The sequence below is a fragment of the Erithacus rubecula genome (genome assembly GCF_903797595.1).
Source record: "Erithacus rubecula genome assembly, chromosome: 17".
Lineage (NCBI taxonomy): Eukaryota > Metazoa > Chordata > Aves > Passeriformes > Muscicapidae > Erithacus > Erithacus rubecula.
Window position 1 is genome coordinate 5,260,870 of NC_136669.1, and position 22,647 is coordinate 5,283,516.

At 41.3% G+C, this 22,647-nt stretch overlaps 1 protein-coding gene across 6 annotated transcripts in view; it reads left to right on the forward strand.

Moving 5' to 3' along the window:
- SDK1 (sidekick cell adhesion molecule 1) overlaps positions 1–22,647 on the forward strand; it is a 384,435-nt gene that overhangs the window by 262,666 nt on the left and 99,122 nt on the right. For all 6 annotated transcript variants that reach the window (XM_079320405.1, XM_079320404.1, XM_079320403.1 and 3 more), the window contains 5 exons: positions 217–357; positions 3,790–3,971; positions 11,381–11,496; positions 14,465–14,657; positions 17,587–17,685. In XM_079320405.1, coding sequence (XP_079176531.1) covers positions 217–357; positions 3,790–3,971; positions 11,381–11,496; positions 14,465–14,657; positions 17,587–17,685 — 731 coding nt within the window. The remainder of the gene's footprint in view (positions 1–216; positions 358–3,789; positions 3,972–11,380; positions 11,497–14,464; positions 14,658–17,586; positions 17,686–22,647) is intronic.

Consider the following 22,647-nt stretch of genomic DNA (forward strand, 5'->3'; position numbering starts at 1 on the left):
GCTGTCTGTCTTGTTGCTTGCTTAACTGATTTCCTATTATGTTGATTTGTTGTAACTATTTCATGCATGTCTTCAGCAGTTTGATCAGCATTATATTTCTTTCTAGTCATCAGACTGTGATAAAAGAAAGTGGTTCACTTGGAGTGGATACAGGAAACAGACTGTTATTTATGTTTTCTTTCAACACCCATGTCCATCACATTCTTTTGTACTTAGGTTGATGCTACCTGAGGAGCCCCCCAGTGCCCCCCCTAAAAACATTGTGGCCAGTGGGAGAACCAATCAGTCCATCATGGTGCAGTGGCAGCCTCCTCCTGAGAGTGAGCACAATGGGGTTCTGCATGGCTACATCCTAAGGTGAGTCCTTTCCCAACCTGGAAAGTCCAGAGACAGGTCCATGTGTGCTCAAGGGAACTCAAATGGTGTAAGAGTGTAATAAAAGCTATCTCTAATTGAATTAAAGATATTAGTTGTTTTTTGCAAACACTCAGTCTGCCTTGGTTTGTTAAATATGAGAAAACAGCAACTTTTCGAGGGGTCACAAAGGTGCAGCCACTTAAATTCTGGCCTGTCTGTTCTAGAGGATCTGGGGGCTCCATCATCTGCTCCAAAGGATCAGCTCCCTGTGGAGACTCACAACATCCTTTTATTCCATTTTCAAAGGGAAGTGAAGCACAAGGAATGCAAGTGTTCACGTGGGGGGCTGGTACAGTGCAGCCTATGCAGATGTATATTTGCTTATTACAAGCTCAGCTCCCTGTTCGAAAGGTTAATTAAATTTATCAAAGACACAACAGGGCTCCTGCCTATGGAGGAGCAGCAAAGAATCAATAAACTTCAGTTTTATGCCAAACAAAATGGAGAGAGGGAATGACAGGTCAGATGCTTCGTGGCAGACCTTGGTTTGGTTTTGAAAATCAGCCACTTGAGTAAGCTCCTTTCATCCCTTTCTGTATTTATTAATGCGAAACACATCCAGGCAGGTACCTGGGAATCCTGCACACATCCAGTCTGGCTGCTTACACAAGATTCATTGTGTTGGAAAAGCTGTTGCCACACTTGAGAGGCTTTGCAGAGCATTTCACTTAGGTGATTTTTTGGGACTCACTCCTACCCAATTCCACTACAGATTGCTGCTCATTTGGCATCCTCCACACCCTGCAGTGCTAGCAGCCAGCTAGGGCCACACCTCTAGTGAGGGAGGCACTATCTAAATTAGAGTTTTTGTGGAAAACTCCCAGCCCCTGACATATTTCCAAGTGATGGTTGCAGCCTCCTGTGGGCAGGCTGCTGACATTTTTAATACAGTGTCCTCCAGAACTGTAAAAGATAACTAAATGCTGCAGTTTAAATGCCAACATCCTGCTCATGCTATGCTTCTACTTTTGCTGGCATGGATGGAAAGGCTTTTGTCATGTTAAGAGTGTTGGTGAGCTCCCAAAATGGGCTCCCAAAATAGGAGTTCTGTCTGTCTGCAGGCAGAGTTGAGTCTCTTCATCTCCCTGTCACCTGCACAGAGCCCCTTGGCAGAGGGGAGCCCCTTGTGCAAGTGCTGTTGGTACAAGATTTTAGGGCTGGGCTCAGTTTAAAATGTTTGTCAGCCATCAGTGGGGAAAGGTGCTTTAACTTCTGCCTGCAGATAGACCCTTGTCCTGAGTCTTGGGTTCCCATTTGCACAGGGTGCAAACATTGTTTGTGCAATTCTCCCCTTCAAACTGAGCTCCTCAGTGGGAGGATTAGTTCCTCAGGTATTCCCAGGGAGTCTTTGCCAGTCTCAGCATTAAGCCCTTTAAAAACCAATCCCATAGGCTTCTACTTCTGGCAATCTGTGCTGTTTTCTCCTTATAGCATTTCCAATAATGTTTAACTTTGGTACTTTCTACAGCATTTATCTGCATAATTGATCCCTGACCTTGCTGTAACATCTCTTTCCATTTTAATGGTGCTCATATTCATTATGTTCAATCTGTGAACATTCTTGGTGTCTTCCTGCTTTGTCTTGACAGCAGAGCAGAGAAACCATTTATTCAACAGGAATTTAAGATTATCACATAAAAGCACAACTGTCCCAGGTAATAAACCAGGCTGTTTTTCCACGTTGAATAGTGTGGTCACAGCAATATGCACTGAAGAGAAGTTTTCCTGCACTGATTTCTGCAGAATCAGGGTATAGCAGAATGAAAAGCACCAGCCATCCCAGAGACCCAAAGCTCAAGACATGCAAGATGCTAAATTGATGGAACACCTGATCTTTAGAAGTGAAGGTGCACTGCACAAGTCATGTGGAGTATCCATCAAAGTCCATGGTGAGAAAAATCATGCAGACATGACATTTCTGAACTGGCCTCCTTCCTCTGCCCTTTTTCTCACTGCCACTATTGCATTTAGGGGTCTGCCATGCTAACAGCATAACAGATTAAATCACAGGAGCATTTCCACCTTGTCTGCTGGGCAGGAGTCCCAGCATTGCCTGCCAGGGAGCACACACCTTGCTCAGGAGCTGAGAGAGAGAAAGGGGGAGCAAGAAACTCAGCTGAGGGCTGGTATTTCTTTATTTCCATTTATATTCAATAAATGGAATCACACTTGTGTAGCATTACAGATATAAAGTGAGCTAAAGGATGGTCAGGTGAGCAGCAGAAAATAGAGGTGTCAGTGATTAGGAACTGATCTCTTTATAGGAAGATTTTTGAACAAAAATCACTGGCTGAAACTCATGAAGTTGTCTAGTCATAAACATTGCACTAATTTTACTTAGATGAATTTAAAACATCTCTGTAAGATGTCAATGAAATTGTTCTGTGTCAATAAACTTTTGGTGATTGCAGTGAAGAATGGGTAAGAATGTGTAAAAGTTGTGAGGTGCATAAAAATACAGATGTTTCCACATTTGTCTTTTTCATGGAATATAATGCCTTGTGTCCCTTATTTGGCCTCTGTATTTTGATTTTTTGAAAATTGGCATATTGGGAGCATCCACTGTACCTCTTTCCTAAAGGAAGGAAAACAAACAGTGTTATTCACATTCACAGATTTTCAAGGTTTGTTTGCCTTCTATAATTTAGTTCTTCTCTGTAGTTTGTTGGCCTGGAGAGACACATCAAAGGGGCTCTGTTTTCTGGAATACAGTTTTTACATGGGAAAATAGATTTGGTGTTTGAGCTTCCCATGTCTCAGCAGAAAGAGTTTCAGGGTATTTATCACCCAGCTGTGTCTGACACAGCCCTTCTCCTGGAATTCCAGTGCTTACCCAACCCTTCAGTCTCAACTCTATTCAATCCTTATTTTAAATATTCTGTGTAGTAAATTCTGGTTGAAGCCAGAGGTGCCAGTGGCTGAGATTCCAGGAGGTCAGAGCCTTCTGAGCTCTTCCTTTTCAGATTTCTGAAGTGAAGGGAAAAAAAAAAAAAAATCAACATTTTTCAGGCTGATTTACAGCAGCACTCTGATAAAAATCACATCTGGGCTATTTTTTGTACTAAATCACAGTTTTTACTAGACAAGCCACATTTAAAAAGCTGTAATTTTTCTGCAACCATAAAACAGGATAAAATACCCATTTTGTTTAGCCCTGAGCCTGTAATCTAAGTGAGATCAGATTATAAATACTATAGCAGTCAAACATGATACGGTCTTATCAGGAGTTGCTATGTTCCTCCTGATTGTTTTTCATTATTCTTGGTAAAATTCTGCTGTAAAACTTTGCATATTGCCTCTTTTGCCAGTCAGGATGTTCTCTCTAATTGATTCCATCTAATTAACCAGCTAATTCTTCTCCCCACCTGGCAGGTATCGCCTGGCTGGCCTCCCAGGAGAGTACCAGTACAAGAACATCACCAGTGCAGAGATCAACTACTGCTTGCTGAAAGACCTGATCATTTGGACTCAGTATGAAATTCAGGTGGCATCTTACAATGGAGCTGGGCTGGGAGCCTTCAGCAGGCCTGTGACAGAGTACACACTGCAGGGAGGTGAGCAAATCCCACCAGCACCTCCTTTATTATCCCACAGCTTCCTTGGGGGATGTGCTCCTGCCAATCCCACCTGAGAGCCTGGAAATCAATGGTCACTTCAGTCAAATTTGATAGACAGCTTGGAGCGGGAAGCACCTGCAAATTTCAAGTGCCTGAGCAGAGCTGAGTCTCTGCTCTATCTCTGTTGTAGGAAAAGCTGGGAGTGAAGTCAAAAATTATCTGTTTGGTTGACCCTGGTGATGACGTGTTGCCACACTTGCAGGTCAGAGTCAGCTGCAGCAGAAGTAATAAATAGAAATGCTGATGAGAGCTGAGGTCCTGGGGAATGGATTTATGGGACCTGTGACAGGCAGGGGCTGAGGTTACCCTGCCAGGAGAGTTAGAGAAAATATGGCAGGGAATTGGTTTTATCATGGCCAAGGCATGCAAGATGCTGCATATGCATTATAGGAGGCAGACAGAGTGAACCAGCTGCATTAGTTCTGATAATCACAGAATACCTTGTTTTAGAAATATGGAATAAATTGCAAGGGAAGTGTAGAGAGAGAAATACAACCTGTGGAGAAAGGGTTCTGAAGTATTTCAGGAATGGTGCAGATACTTGAAAAGAGGAAGATAAAATGATCTTTAAAGCCCTGATTTTTATGCTACAGCTCCTCCACACTTTTCTAAGTGCTTTAAGAAGAGTATAAATTACACCAACAAAAGGATATGTAATTACTTTTTACAACCAGTGTAAGGCATGTTTACACCTCTAGATTGGTATAAAAATCTGTAGGATAATTAAGTGCCAGGTCCTTAAGGCTTCCATATATTCCCATAATTGCAGGGCTGTGCTGCATGCTGAGCACTGGACAGTACATGGGCTCAACTTCATTGGTCATAAAACAATTACACTGTTTTAAAACCTTGAAGATTTACAGTGCATCAGTTAATTTTCCATCAGTGGAGAAGATGTAGTTGTTTGTTAATTGTTGCTAGGAGTATGTTATAACATGATTAGATACAGTTTGAGGTGTGGGGAGATCTTTAAGAAAAGATTATTCATATGCAACACTAATTAACCACAACAATTAGAAAAAGAACTATCTGTATTTTGTCTTAGGGCATGTCAAGTCTCATAGTTTAGAGGAGCCTAGGCACACTCAACCTCATTCTGGAAGTATTTATAGCAGACCTTGAAATGTTTTTCTTGAAGTCTTCTCCTTGCATCCAGGATTAATGTTTTCTATCCCACTAAAGACCCAAGCTCTGCAGAGAGTTGGTTTGCCCACAGAATTTGAATCCCTTTTGTGATTATGCTTGTAATTCATTGCCTTGTTTATTTACACATTTTAAGCTATCATAGCACCTTAACCTTCCATCTATTAAGGCCCAGGTTTGGACTTCACACTCTTTTTTCTTAAACCCTGTAATTGACTCTAATTTCCCTTGATATTATGTGCAGTTATTATCATCCTTTATTGATTGGCTGTCTGTTGTCATTTATAAGGGTATAAATCCTCTGTTATAAATTAGGTGTAGTCAGTCCTGCATTCATGTTAATCAGCAAGAGTGTTCAGACAACAGGCCAACCTGCAGTGGCCTCTTTGGCTTCATGTAATTCCTCAATGCTGGGTGGACATGGAAGAAAAAGTGGATATTTCTGATTTATTTCATATTGGTATTTGCTAATAGCTGTTAATAACTACTTCATGGATGCTGCCACCTCCCACTGAACCTTGTTGGGTTCACCAAAGGCATATATCCTGGTTTAAAAAGGGTTTGAAGTCTTTTTCAGCTCTGGGAGCTGAAAAGTGAGACTGGTTGGTATAAATAAAATTTGAAACTGGATTCATATCCAGTCTCCATATGCAATGTGCTACTGTCCAAATCTCTGCTCCTTTATGTTTATTGTAGTTGAGAAAAGACAGGAAAATCTTGTGACTGCTTCTCGCTCCAGAATGTTTTTCCTAAACCAAACCAGCAGGAGTAAGAAAAAGCCACGTGTGAAAATGCCTTGTAAATCATATTCTGATTTTAATACCAGCAGAGACAAATGTCAAAGACACACACTCCCATCCATCCCCCTCTCCTAGCACCACACCACCACTGCCTCTGCTCTGACATGCATTAAGTGATGTGAGCTGTGCTGGCAAGAACCTGTCTGTCTGCAGATGAAAAATGCTTTGCACTAATCAAGTGTGTGCTGTGCAGCCAGAGCTGGGAGGAAATGAACCCAGGGAGCAGATCAGCCCATTGGCAGGAGCACATCAGCATATTGGCACCTTTGTCATAGGGGGTATTGACTGGCCATATAAGCTGTGGATTTATACTAGGAGCTAGTCTATTAATCCCTTATTAGTCCTCTGGCATTGCTTTAGCCACTGAAAACTAATCAGCTGCTCCAAGCTCCTCAGAAATCACCAACTTCCAGAAAGCAGCCAAGGTGCTGAGGGATCTGAACTTGGGGGAAGCTATGCACAGTGTCAGGGAGATAAAATGTCGGAAAGACTTACTGGCAGAGCACTGAACATCCCAGCACGAGGGTCAAACAGGTTGACTGTCTCTAAAATCTTGAAAGTCTTTTCAGAGTGATATTCAGCCTAATCCTTTGATGCTCTGTCTATATAGGTCTTTCATCATCAGAGTTTCTCCAGCTGTTCCTTGCTTTGATGTTACTTTTCACAGGGATTTGTGCCAGCCCTCTGCATAGGGCAATTTTACTTATTTAAGCAGTGTCCTGCAGGACTTCTGGTTGCCATATGAAAACCTGAAGTTTCCCAGTACCTTTTCATGTAAGAATAGCTTTGTGAAGGTGTAAACATCTTTCTGTGGTAGCAACATTGTCTCTTCTCTGTGCTTTGGGCACGTTTCCCTTTTTCTGCAGGTTGATTTGATAAAGCAGCAGCTTCTACCCATTACTTTGGGTCTGTCTCTTTTATCTCACCACTGTGAGTATCTCTGAACTTTTCTCTCTTTTCTCTCTTTCACCAAGCCTTAGGTTTAGGCAGGGCAAGGTTTACAAGTAGAGACATTGCTTCCATTAGCCTCTCCATTGACATTAACTGCTTCTGTTCCTGCTTTTAGTGCCATGTCTTTCTTTTGATGCATATCTCAAAAGGCAGCCTTATGTCCCAAAGTTCACAGATCTCAACATGTACTTGAATGTTTTGTTTTCCCTTTTTTGCCATGCATGGACTCCTTGCCAGGCCAAGAAGGTCTGAGCAAAAGCCCTTCCTGAACAAAAGTCACCAGGCTGGTGAGTCTTGGTGTGGAAAGGATAAAAGCAAGAGGAGTCTCTTCAGTCAGATCCCAAGCAGATTCTTCCACAGGCACTGAGATGAATCAGAGAAATGTATATGGCTGAGATAGAATAGCCAGAGGAAAGCCAGTTTCCTGTTTTATGTAGGAAATAATCTTAAAAAGGGAATACCTGACTGTGGAGTGTCCTCTGTAACCATTCACTTTATCTCAGTGAAAAGATGTGTCCCTTAGTTTTCCCTTGGGTTTTCTTGGCAAAAATATCTTAAAGATGTTTGTTCACTTCCTTTGGGGATCCTCCCAATAGCCTTGGAGCACCCATGGCTGTTTGGGCCCAGCTGCTCCTGTGCAGAGGCAGGTTGGAGTTATAGTGGCTGGGGGGTTGGAATCTTGCTTAGATATTTACCATCTACTGCTTTATTTTGCTTTTTAATGATTTCACAATCAAATTAAATTAGCAGTTGTCTCAGAGAGGCGACTGCCCCCAGCTCTTACCAAAGAAATAAAATCTTGTCTGTGTGAGACCTGCAGGAAAGGAAGGAGGTGTTTCCCCATCCCAAGAAGCCAAACTCATCAGTTAGTGCCAAATCTCACACTGCTGAATTTCAGAGTTCAGATTCTCAGATGTGTAGAGTTTTTGACCACTGTTCAGAGCACAGAGTGCCAGCAGGGAGCAGGGGGAAGAGGCTTCCCAGGAGGAATTACAGGCACCGCTCCCTTGGGATGTGCAGCTCAGCACCTCAAGCTGGTGCATTAAAGGAGCAACCAAGTCCTCACCTAGAGGAAAACCTGCAGTTCCACAAGCAAGCTGCCACCCCAAAGCTCAGGAGCTCCAGAGGAGCCTTTTTTGCAAGCCTGTGTTGTAGATTTGTGTTGAGGAGCAGGAGTCTGGTGGTCAGAAGCTCTGCAGGATTTACATGCTGTTTGCACGTGGCCAGAGACAGAATAATTCCATGTGCACATGCTTAACCTCAGTGCCTTGTCTCCTCTCGATTATCTTGTCAGTGAAACCCTTTTAATGGTTTTTATCTAGAGTGCTTCCATGACCTTTCCCACTTGGAATGCTGCACATTAACCCACAGTCCCGGGGGCTGAGCTCTCTGCAGATTTCCAGCCACATGAACTTTATCAGGCAGAAAGTAACAGTTGGTTGTGTCTGACCAGTTTGATCTGCAGCTCTGAGATGACTCCCAGATGGATCTCCAGTGTGAGATGGCTTTGGAATACTTGCAGACATGATGAAGTACAGGTTTAAAAGCTGGGAGTGTAAATACTTGGGGATTACTCTTGAACACCTGTTTGACATTGGCAGCTTCTGTACAGCTTGACAACAAATTTGTAGGAAGAGTAGAGATATCTACCACTAAATTAGAAAATCCTTTGTGCAGACAGCCACAGCTTCAGGAAGTTACTCTCTATGATCTTGGAAAAGTATTTGAGTTTTGAAGTGATCACAAGGTCAATTCTGATTTAGCTTCTCTCAAACTTCTTTTCTTTTTAAAATGCAGAACTGCTCAGATACCCAAGGAAGTCTTTAATATTAGGACATAAAAGGAGAATTTTATACTGGCACTTTGAAGTAAATTTGAGATTATAATGCCAATATTTTACTGATTAAAAATATTAAAATATATTACATTATGTCTTCTGCAGTATAATTAAGCTCATGCATATCAGATGGACCATGTTTCCATCTTTTAAATACATTAATTGATATGCAGATGTTGATTTTTCAATAAATATATCCAAGGAGGAATTGTGATATAAATCATGATTGCCAACATTCTGAAGGTTTTATGTTTTCTGTTCATATTTTTTTTCTATTTGTAGTATTACAGCAGATATTCTCTCTATTATGACCATATATTCTTGTTTCAGAAAATTATCTCCTAATGAAGAAAGAAATAACTAATGCATTTGGTTATCCACATTCCTAAAACTGTAGTAAACCTATCCTCAAGAGTTTGCCTGAGCCTTTATGAGGACCACAAATGAAAACTTGGAGCTTGGTGATTCTCAGCTGATTTAACCTTCCTGACAGAAGGAGATTAATCTGTCAGTGATATCCTGGTGAATTTCTGATAACAAACTAACATGAAGATCTGTAACACAGTTTTTTTCTGCAATAACAAATCTCTGGCAGTTACAATGTCTGAATATGCAAATATGCAGGAAAGTAAGAATTTTGACTTGTAAAAAATTTAATGCATGTCAACCATTAACTACACAAGGTATTGCACACAAAAGCAAATTCAAATAAATCTTCTGGCTCTCATAATACACAGTTTCATCAAGAACATGGATAAGAAAAAAATGCATTTAGTGGGGGACTGTAGCCAAAGCAACTCATTATGTCTGTAGAGTGACTTTAATATTTATGACTGTATCTCAGGATGATTTGGTGAATCTCTTAACTGCAAAAACTTTATGATGTCTACAGGTCATTCAGATAATAGTATAACCTTCCAAAAGCACACAGGGAATTATGATACATGGCAGGAAATAGGGCCGGATTCTAATGAAAATTTAGAGTACTATCAGATAAACTCTGCTTCCAGAACTCAATAATTATGCAGAGTTCATAAATTGTGACATCAAGTTTTAAATTAGGGTAAGAAAGTTCTGGTTAATACGGAGCTACTGAGGTTAAAAAAAGTGTGGAGAGCAAAGTTTGGAGCCATGGCAGAATCTTCAGGGAATTTTAGTGACAGAGGGCATGGAGTGGATTGTCATTTCAAACCTGACATCCTTGAGGATTTCTCCATTTTTCTGTGTTGATATTTCTGGGCTGTGCACATCTCTGATAAGTGTGCCCTGTCCTGTCTTACTGTAGTGTCTACACTAGTTAAGAATAATGCTTTTTATATCTCCTCCAAACAAAGAATAACTTGGTGAGAAAAGGGGGCAGTTTTGCATTTTTGAACTTCTTTTCTTCATTTCTTCTCCACCCAAAGACTCATCTTCCAAAATGTAGTTTGGAACTTTAAAAGTTTCTGCCTTGTTTTTGAAAAGCGTGGAGGAAACCCCTATTTCTCAGTGGGAATTGTGGATACTCCTTAGAAGCACAGATCATTTGGCTTCAGTAGAAACTTTCCCTTGGAAGCAGAAGGAACAAAGCCTTCCAGGCTTCAAAACCACTCATGGATAGTTCCTCTTCCATAGAATACAAATGCACATGGTTGTCAATAGTGATATTTTTAAAGCATTATTAAGCTTATTTTATAGGATTTAAAGTGTCTTAGTCCATTTTTTTGTACTCAGATAGCAGTTTTCTTCTTAAAATTGCTATAAGCTTGATAATTTCAGAAAAATTGGCCTGTCTATTAATATTCTTTCCTCTGAGAACTATAGAAATGACATCTTAAAGCAGTAAGTTGAAGAAATTGCTTGGAATGAGACATTTTATTAAGTGGTGAAATATTTAAGTGCTGGTTTTGGTTGTCTGAAGGCAGCATGCCTTTATGTTCCATGCTTTCTTTTGTATTGAGAAAACATCTGTCTAATTAAATCCTTGGCATGAAATGTTTATGCAACTTTAGTAGATTAGAGGATGTATTGGCTCAGGATATATATAATCAATTCAATATACATGAATGCATATCATATCAAGATAAAATGAGAACAACTCCCAATTCCCAAGAAAAATCTTTACTGCATTTGATATGACTGGTCCTAATTCTTTAAGCAGCAGTAAATAATAAACAGATGCTGTTGCCAGATTATAATTCACAATTAGAACCTTAATTGTGCAAACTCTGTGTTTTCTTGTCTGATCTGGGGAATTGAGCAGCATTCAAGAACTCAAGAAATTTCTCTCAGAAACTCTTCATTCTCTGTGCACTCATGGATGACTGGAAGAGCTGTGCTCACCTATCCTTATATGGCTCCTGCCTCAAGTCTCTCTGAGAAACTCCTCTGCAGGGTAATAAGCTGCAGAAACCATTTCTTCTGCTCCCCTTGAAGGAATCTCCAACACAGGATGAGAAATTAACCCAATTACTCAGCTTTCCAAATCACTGCTGTTTCATGGGAAGTGCATCCCTCTCTCAAGGTTGTTATTACTCTGTGACTTGCCAGTGACACTCAGTGGCTTCTGTGCTCATTCTTCTCTTTTTTCCCCTCATTCCCTCTCTGCTCTGTTTTGTTTTGTTCCCTCTCTGCAGTGCCCACAGCTCCACCTCAGAATGTGCAGGTTGAAGCTGTGAATTCCACAACCATCCAGTTCCTCTGGAACCCTCCACCCCAGCAGTTCATCAATGGCATTAATCAAGGGTACAAGGTGAGTACAGACTTCAGAGAATGTCTGCATTAACAGTGCTGGTGGAAACCTGAATTTCAACCTTATGATCTCTGAATCTCCAAAGTGACTCTGTGATTCAGGAGTATCTTACAAGAGCAAAATAAAGAGAAAAGTGAGCAGGTGTTCCTGACAGGGCTTGGAGCAGCCTGGGAGAGTGGAAGGTGTCCCTGCCCATGGCAGAGGTTGGAACTGGATAATCTTCAAGGTCTCTTCCAACCCAAACCATTCTCTGATTCTAGTATTTGCAATTCATGTAAGTTCTGAAAAAAGGGAATGTGTCCTAACCTAGAAGTCTTTATACCTGTGTCATTTTCCGGGAGAGTTTCCAAAGCCAGAAAGCAATTCCATGTCAGTTTGGAAAGTCACCTCAGGAGACATATCATTGTGGCACTGAAAACCAGCGTTGAGGCTTCTGCTTATGCTAATGCAGAATCACCATTCATTTCACTGGGAACCAAGGCACCACACTACATATTTGCCTTGACTTTCCCACTATGATGATCTGGGAAATGTGAGAATGTAGAATTTATGGATCAGGCAATATCTGTTAAGAGTGCACAGAGCAGAGAGTCCTTAGCAGAGCCTCTGACCAGTGGAGTGTTTACTGAACTTAAAAAAACCTCCATCAGTGATTCAGCAGCCAGGGCATAATAAATGAGAGGTTTAAAAACTTCCATAGAGAGAACAACGAGAAATGTTGCAGAAATCTCAGAGCAGAAAAAGGAAAGACAGGTGTGGTTTATGAGCAGGGAGGAGCAAGGTTGATTTGAGTATTGAGTGAAGGGACATGGAGTGATTTGAGGAGGATGTTGTAGCTCAAAAGACAAGTTGTGAATTAAGGGATTGTACATGGATTTGAGATATTTCAGAAGACTTGATCCTTCTCTAGGAATGTCTCAGACAGAGAGAGTGAGATATGCATGGGAATTTTGGTATTTCTGCCCAAACTGGTGTAATTCTCATAGACACCAGCAGTGGTTTGAGAATATCACAGCTGAAGAAGTAATTTAATACATGGAGATGTTTGTGTCTGCTTCTGGCAGGGACAGAATCAGCTCTCAAAGCTCAGTGACTGACAGGGCTGCAGCACAATACCCTGAAACTCCAGCACAGAAATAGCACTTGGCTTCTGTTCAAACTTCAGATAAAAGCACTTTTGGGGTTCAGTGGACTGCAGTGCACTGTAATTTTCTGGTGCAGGTCCAAGCACAGTGAGCCCATGGTTGCAGAAGTCTTATTTCAGATTTTCATTCTCTGTTGTATTCAGAGTTTCAGTCTAAAGATCCTTCATCTCATTGCATAGCTACCTCTAATTTATGTTTCCATTTCTTCAGCAATGCTAAAAAGAAGCAAAATTGTCATTTGTATCTGTCAGTGGCCAATGAAAACTTGTGAAATTATCAGAATTTGTATTTCTGTGATTGCAGTAGATTGTCACAGTTTTACCATCCTGTTTCTCCCAGGGGTTGGGAATTGCAGTACAAAGACTGTGTGAGATCATTTCTGTCACTTATTTCTACAGAGTACCTTTGTGTATGATTTATAAATTTTCAGTAGTCAAAGCCAGGTCTTTGCCTTTCTAAAGGATTAAACTCATTTTTCCCTTTAACTGACAAAATCGTTCACCTGTATTTTCATTGCGTGTTCTTGTTTCCTCAAGAGTTCAGTCCTCTAAAGTTATAAATGCTGATTGTAATCCACAGAGGTGATTTAGAAAAGAAAATAAAACTTACTCTCCTCTTCAGCCATTACACATTTTTATCTTTTCTTTGAAATTTATTTGCATTTCAATAACCTTTAAAGTGCACCTTCTCAAATATGAAATATTCCTAACAAAATTACTCCTAATAGTCCCCTAACTGCACTGTCTGGTTATCAGAGGCTTTACACATTGGATAAATGTGTCAAATATGGCTTATTAATTTCAGGTATCTATTCATGTTTATGAGCCTGAAATCAATACAAGTAGCACAATTTACACAGGTACTGAGTCAGGCCTGGAATTTTAACATCCTCCTGTAAGCCACATGATAAGGATTTTTGGACAAAATAAAAATTTCATAAACACTTTCAAGTTTTAGACCTCTAAGCCTTTTAAGGCGATTTCAAAAATTGTTTCAGAATTTCAAAGTCATTTGCCGAAAATGAATTTTTTAAGTCCTCATTTAGGTACCTACACGAGGTATTGCACTCTCAGAGATATTGATCACCCAGAACATCCACTGAGATGAATGAAACCTGGAAGACTGAGCTTCTCTGACAAGCACCCTATTTTAAATGCATGAAAATGTCTTCAGGAGTCTAACTTTTGGGACTCAGGTGTTGAAAATTGTAGTAATCATCTTTACAACCATTTTCTATTCTTTCTGTAGTTCCAGAAGTGCTTGAATCATTCACAGTGTGGATGTCCCCAGTCCACTGAGCTTGTAATGCTCCCAGCCTGTGAGGCAGGGCTGCTCACTGGGGTGCTGGGGGAGCTCTGGCAGGGGCAGGAGGGTGTGTGTGTGTCCCCATCTCTGTCCTTCTGATCCCAATAACCTCCCTAGACTGTGGGATATTTAAAGAAAATAAGTTAAAACATTCATGGCAGAGTAGCACTGAAAGTATTTTTCTTCCTTCAGCTTGCTTTCAGCAGCAGAGACTGGCCAGGCTGATAAAACAAAAGGCTGGTGTCATCTGAATAATGATTTTCCATAATTTTGGAGTTGCTCAGTAGCAGCCATGGAGAATTGCAGTGCTGGTGCATCCCCATCAGCAGTGAGTGTTACAGACATCCCTCCAGTGTCACAGTGCTGCATCCATCTGTTCAGCATCAGAGCTGACAGGAGTTTAACAGCATTGCTTGGTTCTTTGCAATCAGATTAAGATGGTTTTGGCAGCCAAACCCACTTTGATTCCAAACAGACACAATTTCTAATGAGAGCTTATCCATGTTTAAATTTCCCAGCTCCTGGCGTGGCCAGTGGATGCTCCAGAGAGTGTGACTGTGGTCACCATCGCTCCGGATTTCCACGGTGTCCACAGTGGCTGCATCACCAACCTGAAGAAATTCACCCCCTACTACACCTCAGTGCTGTGCTTCACCACGCCAGGGGATGGCCCCCGGAGCCCTCCCCAGCTCCTGAGCACCCTGGAGGACAGTGAGTACCCAAATTCTTAAATCTCTGCTTAAATCTGACCTCAGCTTCACAGCCACTCTGCAATCTCCTCTCCTGTGACCACGAGTCAGATGAAAACCTCCAGTTTTCAATGGGTGTTCTTTCAGCCTGTGGCAAATATTTGATTTTTTTGGTTTCGTTATGGACAAAACCTGGATGTATTTTTTTATATTGATGATTAGCTAAGGACTTCATAATCTGGTTCAGCCAACACACAATGTGTTATGTCTGTGAATCCTTCTGCTCTTAAATCCATGTTCAGGCACCCAAATAAATATAAATTGATCTTCTTAGGAACTGAGCGATGGAACTTCCTGTGGAGGTCAATGATTAATTTACAATTGTTTCCTGCTGTTGCTCAATAAATTGAAAATGTATGTATCTATATTATATTGCAAGTGTTTGTGTGAAAGAACCAGGATCTCAGCAAGGCAGTATCTTGCATCCTGAAAAACTTGAGGCAGGATGAAATAAAATGAACTGGATGGTTTCGCATATAAATTATTTCCTGCATCAGGAAAAGATTTGGTCTCTGTGGCCCCTTGAAGTTGTTTTCTCAAGGCATATTTGGGCCTAACAAGTGCAGTGTGTGTCTGATGCAGATAAATTGCACTGGCCCTTACAGCTGACTGTGTCCACAGTGATCCTGGCTCTGGCCAGTGCTTCAGGAGCATCATAAACACTGCTGCACATTTGCAGGTTTAAACCAGAATAAAAAGTGCCTAATTCATCCATTAAGATATTGTTTTTAGAAATACTGCTCTGCCTTAATAGGGATCTCTTGGGTTAGTCAGTGTTCCCGTAAAAGAGAATCTGATCATCATTAACATTCACAGGAGTGAGGCTCAAAGTGCTAATCCAATTTTTCACAAGATACTTTTGAAGGAACCTGGAGAAAATTGCTTTCCCATGGATTTTTCCTGGTGTGGTTACTCTCCTCTGTGAACTAGAACTGGTTACCAGAGGTAGGAATTTAAGGAACAGAAATCTGTGTGAGCCACTAATCTGAATTCCAACTTGTGTGTCTGGGATGAAAGCAAAAGGTGGAAAGAGAAATGTGCATTAGGTTCTTCTGTGTGGTATCAGCTTTTTTGCCCATTTTCCTAAGGAAAAAAAGCTTTAGCCAATGGTGGTTTGTAAATGTGTTTGAGGTCATCTGTCAGCACAGTAGAACCCCGTGCCTGATCTCAGTGAGTACAGAAGGGTAAGAAACCAAAGACACAAAACTCTTTGGATTTCACAAAAGGTAATCAGCTGGGAAGAGGAAAGAGACTGTTAATATTTCTGCTGAAGGAAGGACTGCTGAAATGAGCCTTAAATGCTTTCCACAAAGTAGGAGCAGGGGCAGAGTAATTGCCCTGTCTCATTGGGGCTATCTCAGGGAAATGTTGGGGTCACATGGCATTTTAAACACAAGAAAATTCCACTGGGAAACCAAGAGAGAACCAGACTGAGACTTTTCTTGGTGTGTCCAGCTACATGCTGCAAGGAGCCTCAGCAGGAGAGATGAGCAGGATTTATTTATTTATTTATTAATCCTGTAGAATTGTTTATCTGGGTTTTCACAGTGATGGAGAAGTTCTGTGCAGGATGGTGTAATGCATCTTGGCAGAGAACTCCTTGAAGCTGAGTTGTTTCAGGATTTATGTGGTGGGAAAAGAGATTTGAAAGGCCTGTCATTCATGTTCACAGGTGATCATTTTCTGTCTGGATAGCAAAGTTAGGCAATCCTTTAGGAAAACAGGGATCTGTTTGCTGACAACTGTAGGTCAAATGAAACCAGACATCCAGTCAGAAGTGTTGTGTCCTGGCCTGGAGACACCTGCACCTGTGTTTCCTAATGACTTTAATTTAAAATTGGGTTGCAACTGCAGGGGCTGATTGGAGCAAAGCTTTGTGGTTTCCATATCTGCAGCTCCATGGTCCCAAACATTGATTAATTCCATGCTCTTGTTGGGCATTCCTGGGATCACTACAGGCTCAGCAGCTCTTCTCTGGTGCTTTGACTACTGGGTACTGCAGAGTGGATTTGGAAATTTTCCTCCCTGGGACTGCAGAATTGCAAATGGTGTCATAGCTGACCTATTGGCAGGGTTTGGGCTTTTTTTGTCATAGCTGGAGGGGAATGAGATGCTGGACTAAACTGAAGAGGAAACAAAACATGAAATTGCAGACAAGAAATTGCCAACTGATGTCAGTGGAGCTGGAGGATACTTGGGCAGGCATCCAATGACAGAAGCACAGTGAATATAAAGTGAACAAAACCTCCTTTTTCCAGTACATCGATTGAGGACAGAACAGCATTTGGATCAAAAATCAGTCAGGTTGTCTTCCTTGAAGATCAAAATTGAGGGAGGATGGCATATTCTTGACAGTCATTCCATTTTATGCTCTTTCATTGCTCACTAGGGAGCTGAAATTTTTAAGAGCTCTTGAGCTACATCATAAAAACCCTTTAAAAAGTTTCACACACTTGTATTCATTTTACAGAAGACAGTTGCCATTATGTTGGACATTTTTAGAGTTGTTTTGAGGGAATTTATCCAAGCAGTGGCTTGTGATTCTGTCCTTGCTGTGACCTTGCATAGGGAAAAGGCTCATTCCAAGTGAGGGGATTGCTGGTGATGTTGCTGCACCAAACAGGGCAGGTAAACACCTCACAGGTATCCTTGAGGAAAATCAGTAATGCTGTTAGATCTCCACACACTTGGGATGATGACTGGGTAAAATAATTGACATGATGATAGCCAGAGTGTTTCTTCCCACCTTGTGTTCTCCTCTCACTGAGGTTTCCAGCCTCCCTAAGCCCTGGCTTAGGGACATATTTCTCCATCCCTAACCCTGCCACGTGAATCTGATCCCAGTTAAGTGGAGTTCACCTATTAACAACTTTCTTTTCCTGATTTTCCAGAGCCAGGAGCTGTGGGACACTTGAGTTTCACTGAGATTCTGGACACCTCACTCAAAGTCAGCTGGCAAGAGCCTGTAGAGAAAAATGGCATCATCACAGGTATCAGCTGCTATCTCTGCTTTTATTGTTTTTTTGGGGGTTTTTTATTCGGTGTATGTGGGGTGGAATGTGTTGTAGTGTAAAACTGCATAATGGAGCATTTAGGGAGAATTGGGGCTATTGCTGCTTTCCTGGTCCCTCCTCTGGGTAATTGAGATGTCACCAGGGAGTGTTACACAAAGTACAGCTCCAATTACAGGCAGCTCATGATTGTGCTTACTGGAAAAGCAGTTTGTGCTAGAAATCAGCTCCCCACAGGGTGTCTGCTCTTGTTCAATCCTCCGTGACCTCCACCTGCTTTTCTGAATTTTTTGGAAATTTGTGAGACCATGCTTGGCCTTTGCCCCAAGCGTGGGGGGGTCCCTACATGGAGTTCACAGCTGCAAAGGCTGGATTGGCATTGCTGAGGTTTGCAATCAAGACCAAGCCTGAAATCAGCAGAATCCTTCCTCTGTGATCAAGTGGTCTGGCTGTGGACTTCGTGACAGAATTTGCATGTCATTACTTAATCTGCTATAAACCATCACAAGGGTTCAGAGCTCTCTTGTTTCCCTTTGATGAGTCTGCCATTTGACAAGCTATTTATCTATTTACTGTATGCCAGTGTAGATACAACAGCAGCAACTTCATTATTTTTCATAAAGGAAGGTATAAACACTTGAGGAAACCTCTAGTTCTTATCAACAGAGGCAATATTGTTTTCAGATGGGAAACTATTACAGCTGCAAGAGATGGACATTCCATTTAACAAAAGTTTTGAAGCTCCCGGATTTTAAAGTATTGGAGATAGTTGGGAAGGAAGAAAATAATTTCATGTGAATCAAAATATTTTGGTTTTGGAGTGTCAAAATGTTTAGCTTTTTTTTTAATTGTGTTACCATTTTTTAAAACATGCATTTTAGAATTTAAGAAAAAGAGATTTTCTGACCCTTGACCACAGAAATGTTATATCAGTCTAATACCCTGAAGCATTTTAACTTTGAAAGGTGTAATTATTTTGATAGGGTTTCCCTTGTCAGTGTTTTCCTCTGTGTATCTGTGACATGAACCATTTGTAGCTGTGTGGTCTGAGCTGTTTGTGGAGTCCTCATGCAGATCATCTCCTGCCTCTCCACCTTGGAAACCTGTCTGAAATATGCACTGATTTAAGTGGTTTGAGAATAGAAACTAATGACTCCTGAAAGCAGAGCAGTATTGATTCAGTGAGGATGGCCAAAGCCTTTCAAGCCCAAGTGCTTAAATTTAGGTACCTCCATCCAGGATGATGTAATACTGATCCTGGTTAAGCAGCAGGGAGCAGCTCTGTCCTTGGTGTTGCAGAATTACTTTGCTAAAAACAAGCTGCCCCCTCCCAGAATGGGTTGAAACTGGATGGAACCAAATGATAGACTGGTTTCTATTTGGGGTAAATTGTTTCAGAAGGAGTTAACTGAAGATGTTCTTCTATTCAGGACAAAACACCAGTGTTAAAATGCCCTGCAGAGAGTCTGTAAGGAAAAAGAAACCTCCTTAATGATGCAAATTGCATTTGGGATAGAAGAACAGCAAAATTGTTCGTGCCCTGAGCACCTCAAAGGTTTATAGAGGGCTGCTTGGAGATCTGAGTGCTCAGGGAGGCAATTATTCATCATTTCTGCTCATTGATGTCTTTACTGGACCTTCTTGTTCCCTGCACGGGTGCTGGGAGGAGGGAAGCACAGAGGGGGTGCCCAGCAGCCAACATACTCTGGGAAATTGCCCATTACTCTTGCTGTAAATCTCAGTATCTTCCTCATTCCCTCAGCAAACATTGATTTATGAGGATCTGGATGTGGACGGACAGTTTGTGATTGGGTGTAGTGCTCTCGTGTAGAGAATTTACTCCACATCAACAGAAAATTGTTTCTGAAACTCCTCTGGTCATTAGTTCCCGTTAGGCAGTGTTTTGTGGAGTGCCAAAGCGTGGGGAAGGATCTGTGGCACCTTCCCTGTCCTCTCTCACACTGAGAGGTTTTCCAGGGAAACCCTCTGGAAAATCCGCTGTGCTTCTGGCAGGGATCACATCTGTGACAGGGAATGTGCTCTCACCAGCCACATGGCCCAGAGTTCTGCCCATCTGCCACTCACTGTGCCTCAAGTGCTACTTGGGGGTGCAGTGCTTGTTCTTCTGTTCCTTCAGCACTTTTTTTTTCCCCATCTGTTTTTGTTATGCTTGATTGAGTTTGACTTTGTGTCTGCTCATTGTGTATATACAGATTTCCTGTGCTCATCTTTTATATGACTGGAATTTAACTGTGCATTGGGGACTGAAATCCCCGACAGTAAATACTGCCTCTTTGCCTCTTCTTCAATTTACACGGGAACTCAGGGTATTTTTCTTGGTGAACTTTTTTTTTTTTTTTTTTTTTTTTAAATAAAATGCATAGGGACTATGTGCTTAATGGGCGGGAAAGCTGGGTCTCATCCTGTGGTCACAAGGGAGAAGAGATAAAATGTCCAAAGAATAATCACCAACATTTGATGTATAACCTAAGCTTATCCAGATGGGAGAGGAGATATCTCAATCATTGAAGATTGCCTGGTGCATGCTGAGTGACATTTTCTATTGTCTGTAAGCAACAAATGGATAGAGGGAGCATTAAAAGTCCTCTGCTTATCTTCCTCTGGTTATTTATTGTCTGGAACAGGCTGCACCCACAGCTATTGAAAGAAAACTGTATTTGTGATGGTCCTTCTGTGTGCAGCTCCTTCATGCCTTTTCACTGAGCATCAAATGCAGGGGACAGTCAGCCCCCACCTTGCTGCTCATCCTCGGTTAATTCAGGCAACAGAGTCCTTAAACTTGGTCAAAATCTCCCTACAGATTACAATCCTGCCTGTGCTACATCAGCTCTGCTCTGTCAAATGATTCTTAAGCCTATTCAGAGAGCATCAAAACACCACAGTGTTTTCAAGACATTGGTAAATTACTGAGTTAATTAATTTCCACTCAGACACTTGTTTAGAACCAGTTCCAGATGAGCATTCAGGAGATTTTCCCCTTCCCCTTTGCAGTGCAAAGTCAGAGGAGCATTTGTAGCGTTGCTGGAATTGTTGAAGCATCACCTTCCTTTATCACTGCCCCCTCACCTGAAACTAATTAGTGACTGTGTGAGCACACTGAGCCCATTTTCATGCAAAATCAGGTTAAGATGAATCCCTGTCAGTGGTGGTAGCTTGAAAGAGAGGACAGAGAAAGTCTCACACCTCTCAGACTCTTGCAGAAATGTTTGTCTCACCATGCTTTTGGCTCAGGAGATGATGCTTTCTTGCTGATTAATACCATGAGGAATTTTGCTACATCAATTCATATATGTTAATCAGCTTATCATGTCTTTTTATTTTTAAAAAATTGAAAAAAAAAAAAAAACCTTCAAGCCCTCCAACTGGTCTGAATTCCTCATCTTAGATGATGGGAACAGGAACCCAGTGGGGAGTTTCTCTAGCCAGTTTGCCTTGTGCATGGTTCACTCAGTGGGATTCCTTTCTGTTAGTCCTTTTCACTCACTTCAATTTCACAGGCATTCAAGAGCTATGTGTATTTTTTTTTCACCCTCTGAGTCAAATCACAAAGAAAGCAGCAATCAAGCAAACTTTTCAGACATGCTCTCCAGGGACTGGCACAGCGAGGTTCACATGGGTTCAAATGAGAATAAAGTGGGACTGGGCAGGAGGAGGACAAGCAGATTTGGAGGTAAAATTGAGCAAATCAGACAGTGGAAAGTTTCAAAAGTTCTTGGAAGGCAAGTGGTTATCAAAGAGATAAAAAGGAAAGCCTGGTTGTGATAGAAGAATAATATGGAGGTCAGAGCAGGTGCAGCTTTGGACAATGCATTGGTTCCAAGATGGTTTTGAAAGAAAGGATAATGATTCGCCCTGCTGAAGGATTTCTGCAAGGAACAAGCGGTGGGGAGTAGAGGTTTTTCAGTTCCTAGAAGATTCCCACAATGTTCCTGCCTGATTGTTATTGTCAGATTTCTAAGTATTTCTAGACAGGCAGCACTGAAGGTTGCTTCAGTCTGCAAAGCAGGAAAGCTTCACTAAGCACATAGAGATTTTGAATTAAATATTCTAGTAGATTTTAGATTTTATAAGTGTTTCTTCCTGTTTGCTTGGTAGAGTTCACAGAATGAAAGTCCACCTTTCTGTCAGATTATTTCCAGGTTTCCAGGCCATTTCATACCAAGCATAGAAAAAAAAGACAGTTGAGACCTCATGTACCCCTGATGGGGTGATAATGCTCTGTGGGATACCTTCATCGATTGTTTATTGGAAATAGCAATATTTTTAAATATTTGGGTATTTTAGGCAGTGTTTACTTCAAGGGGGGCTTTTTTCTGTTTATAAAATATGATCACAAGGCATAATTGTCCTACAACAGCAATTCAACCTAAACGACTTTGTTTGCCCTCAATGTTGAAAGGGTAGCTAAGTACTGTCATTCTCCATTTGACATTGATGGCAAAACAAACCTTTGTCATTAAACTCAAAAAGGAACGTGAACCACCATGCCTGGACACAATCAATTACCCAGTCAAATGGTACTGGTGCCTCAGTCATTTATCCCTCAGTCAACCATTCCTCAAATGGTCCTGGCTCAATACCCTTGGGTGCAAGGTTTGAATTGACCTCCTCAAAACTGATGCACCTTTTTAAATAATTTTTGTTATGAAAGCATTCCTAGTGGAATTATTAGGTTTTTTTTCAACAAAGACAAGATCTTTTGATTATAGGCAAGACCAGCAACAAAATTTTTGGACTTTCAGTCCTTCCAGCTGTTGTTTCAGTAAATTGTAATGAAGAGCTAGTGATTTTAGCTCTTGCATTCAATGTTCCTATGGTAATTCCACCAAAAACATCTATAGCTGTTGCATTTCTTTTAACCTGAATACATCCAAGCAAAACAACTTTCCAGAGAACTCGGTTATGTCTGTGCCATTTGGA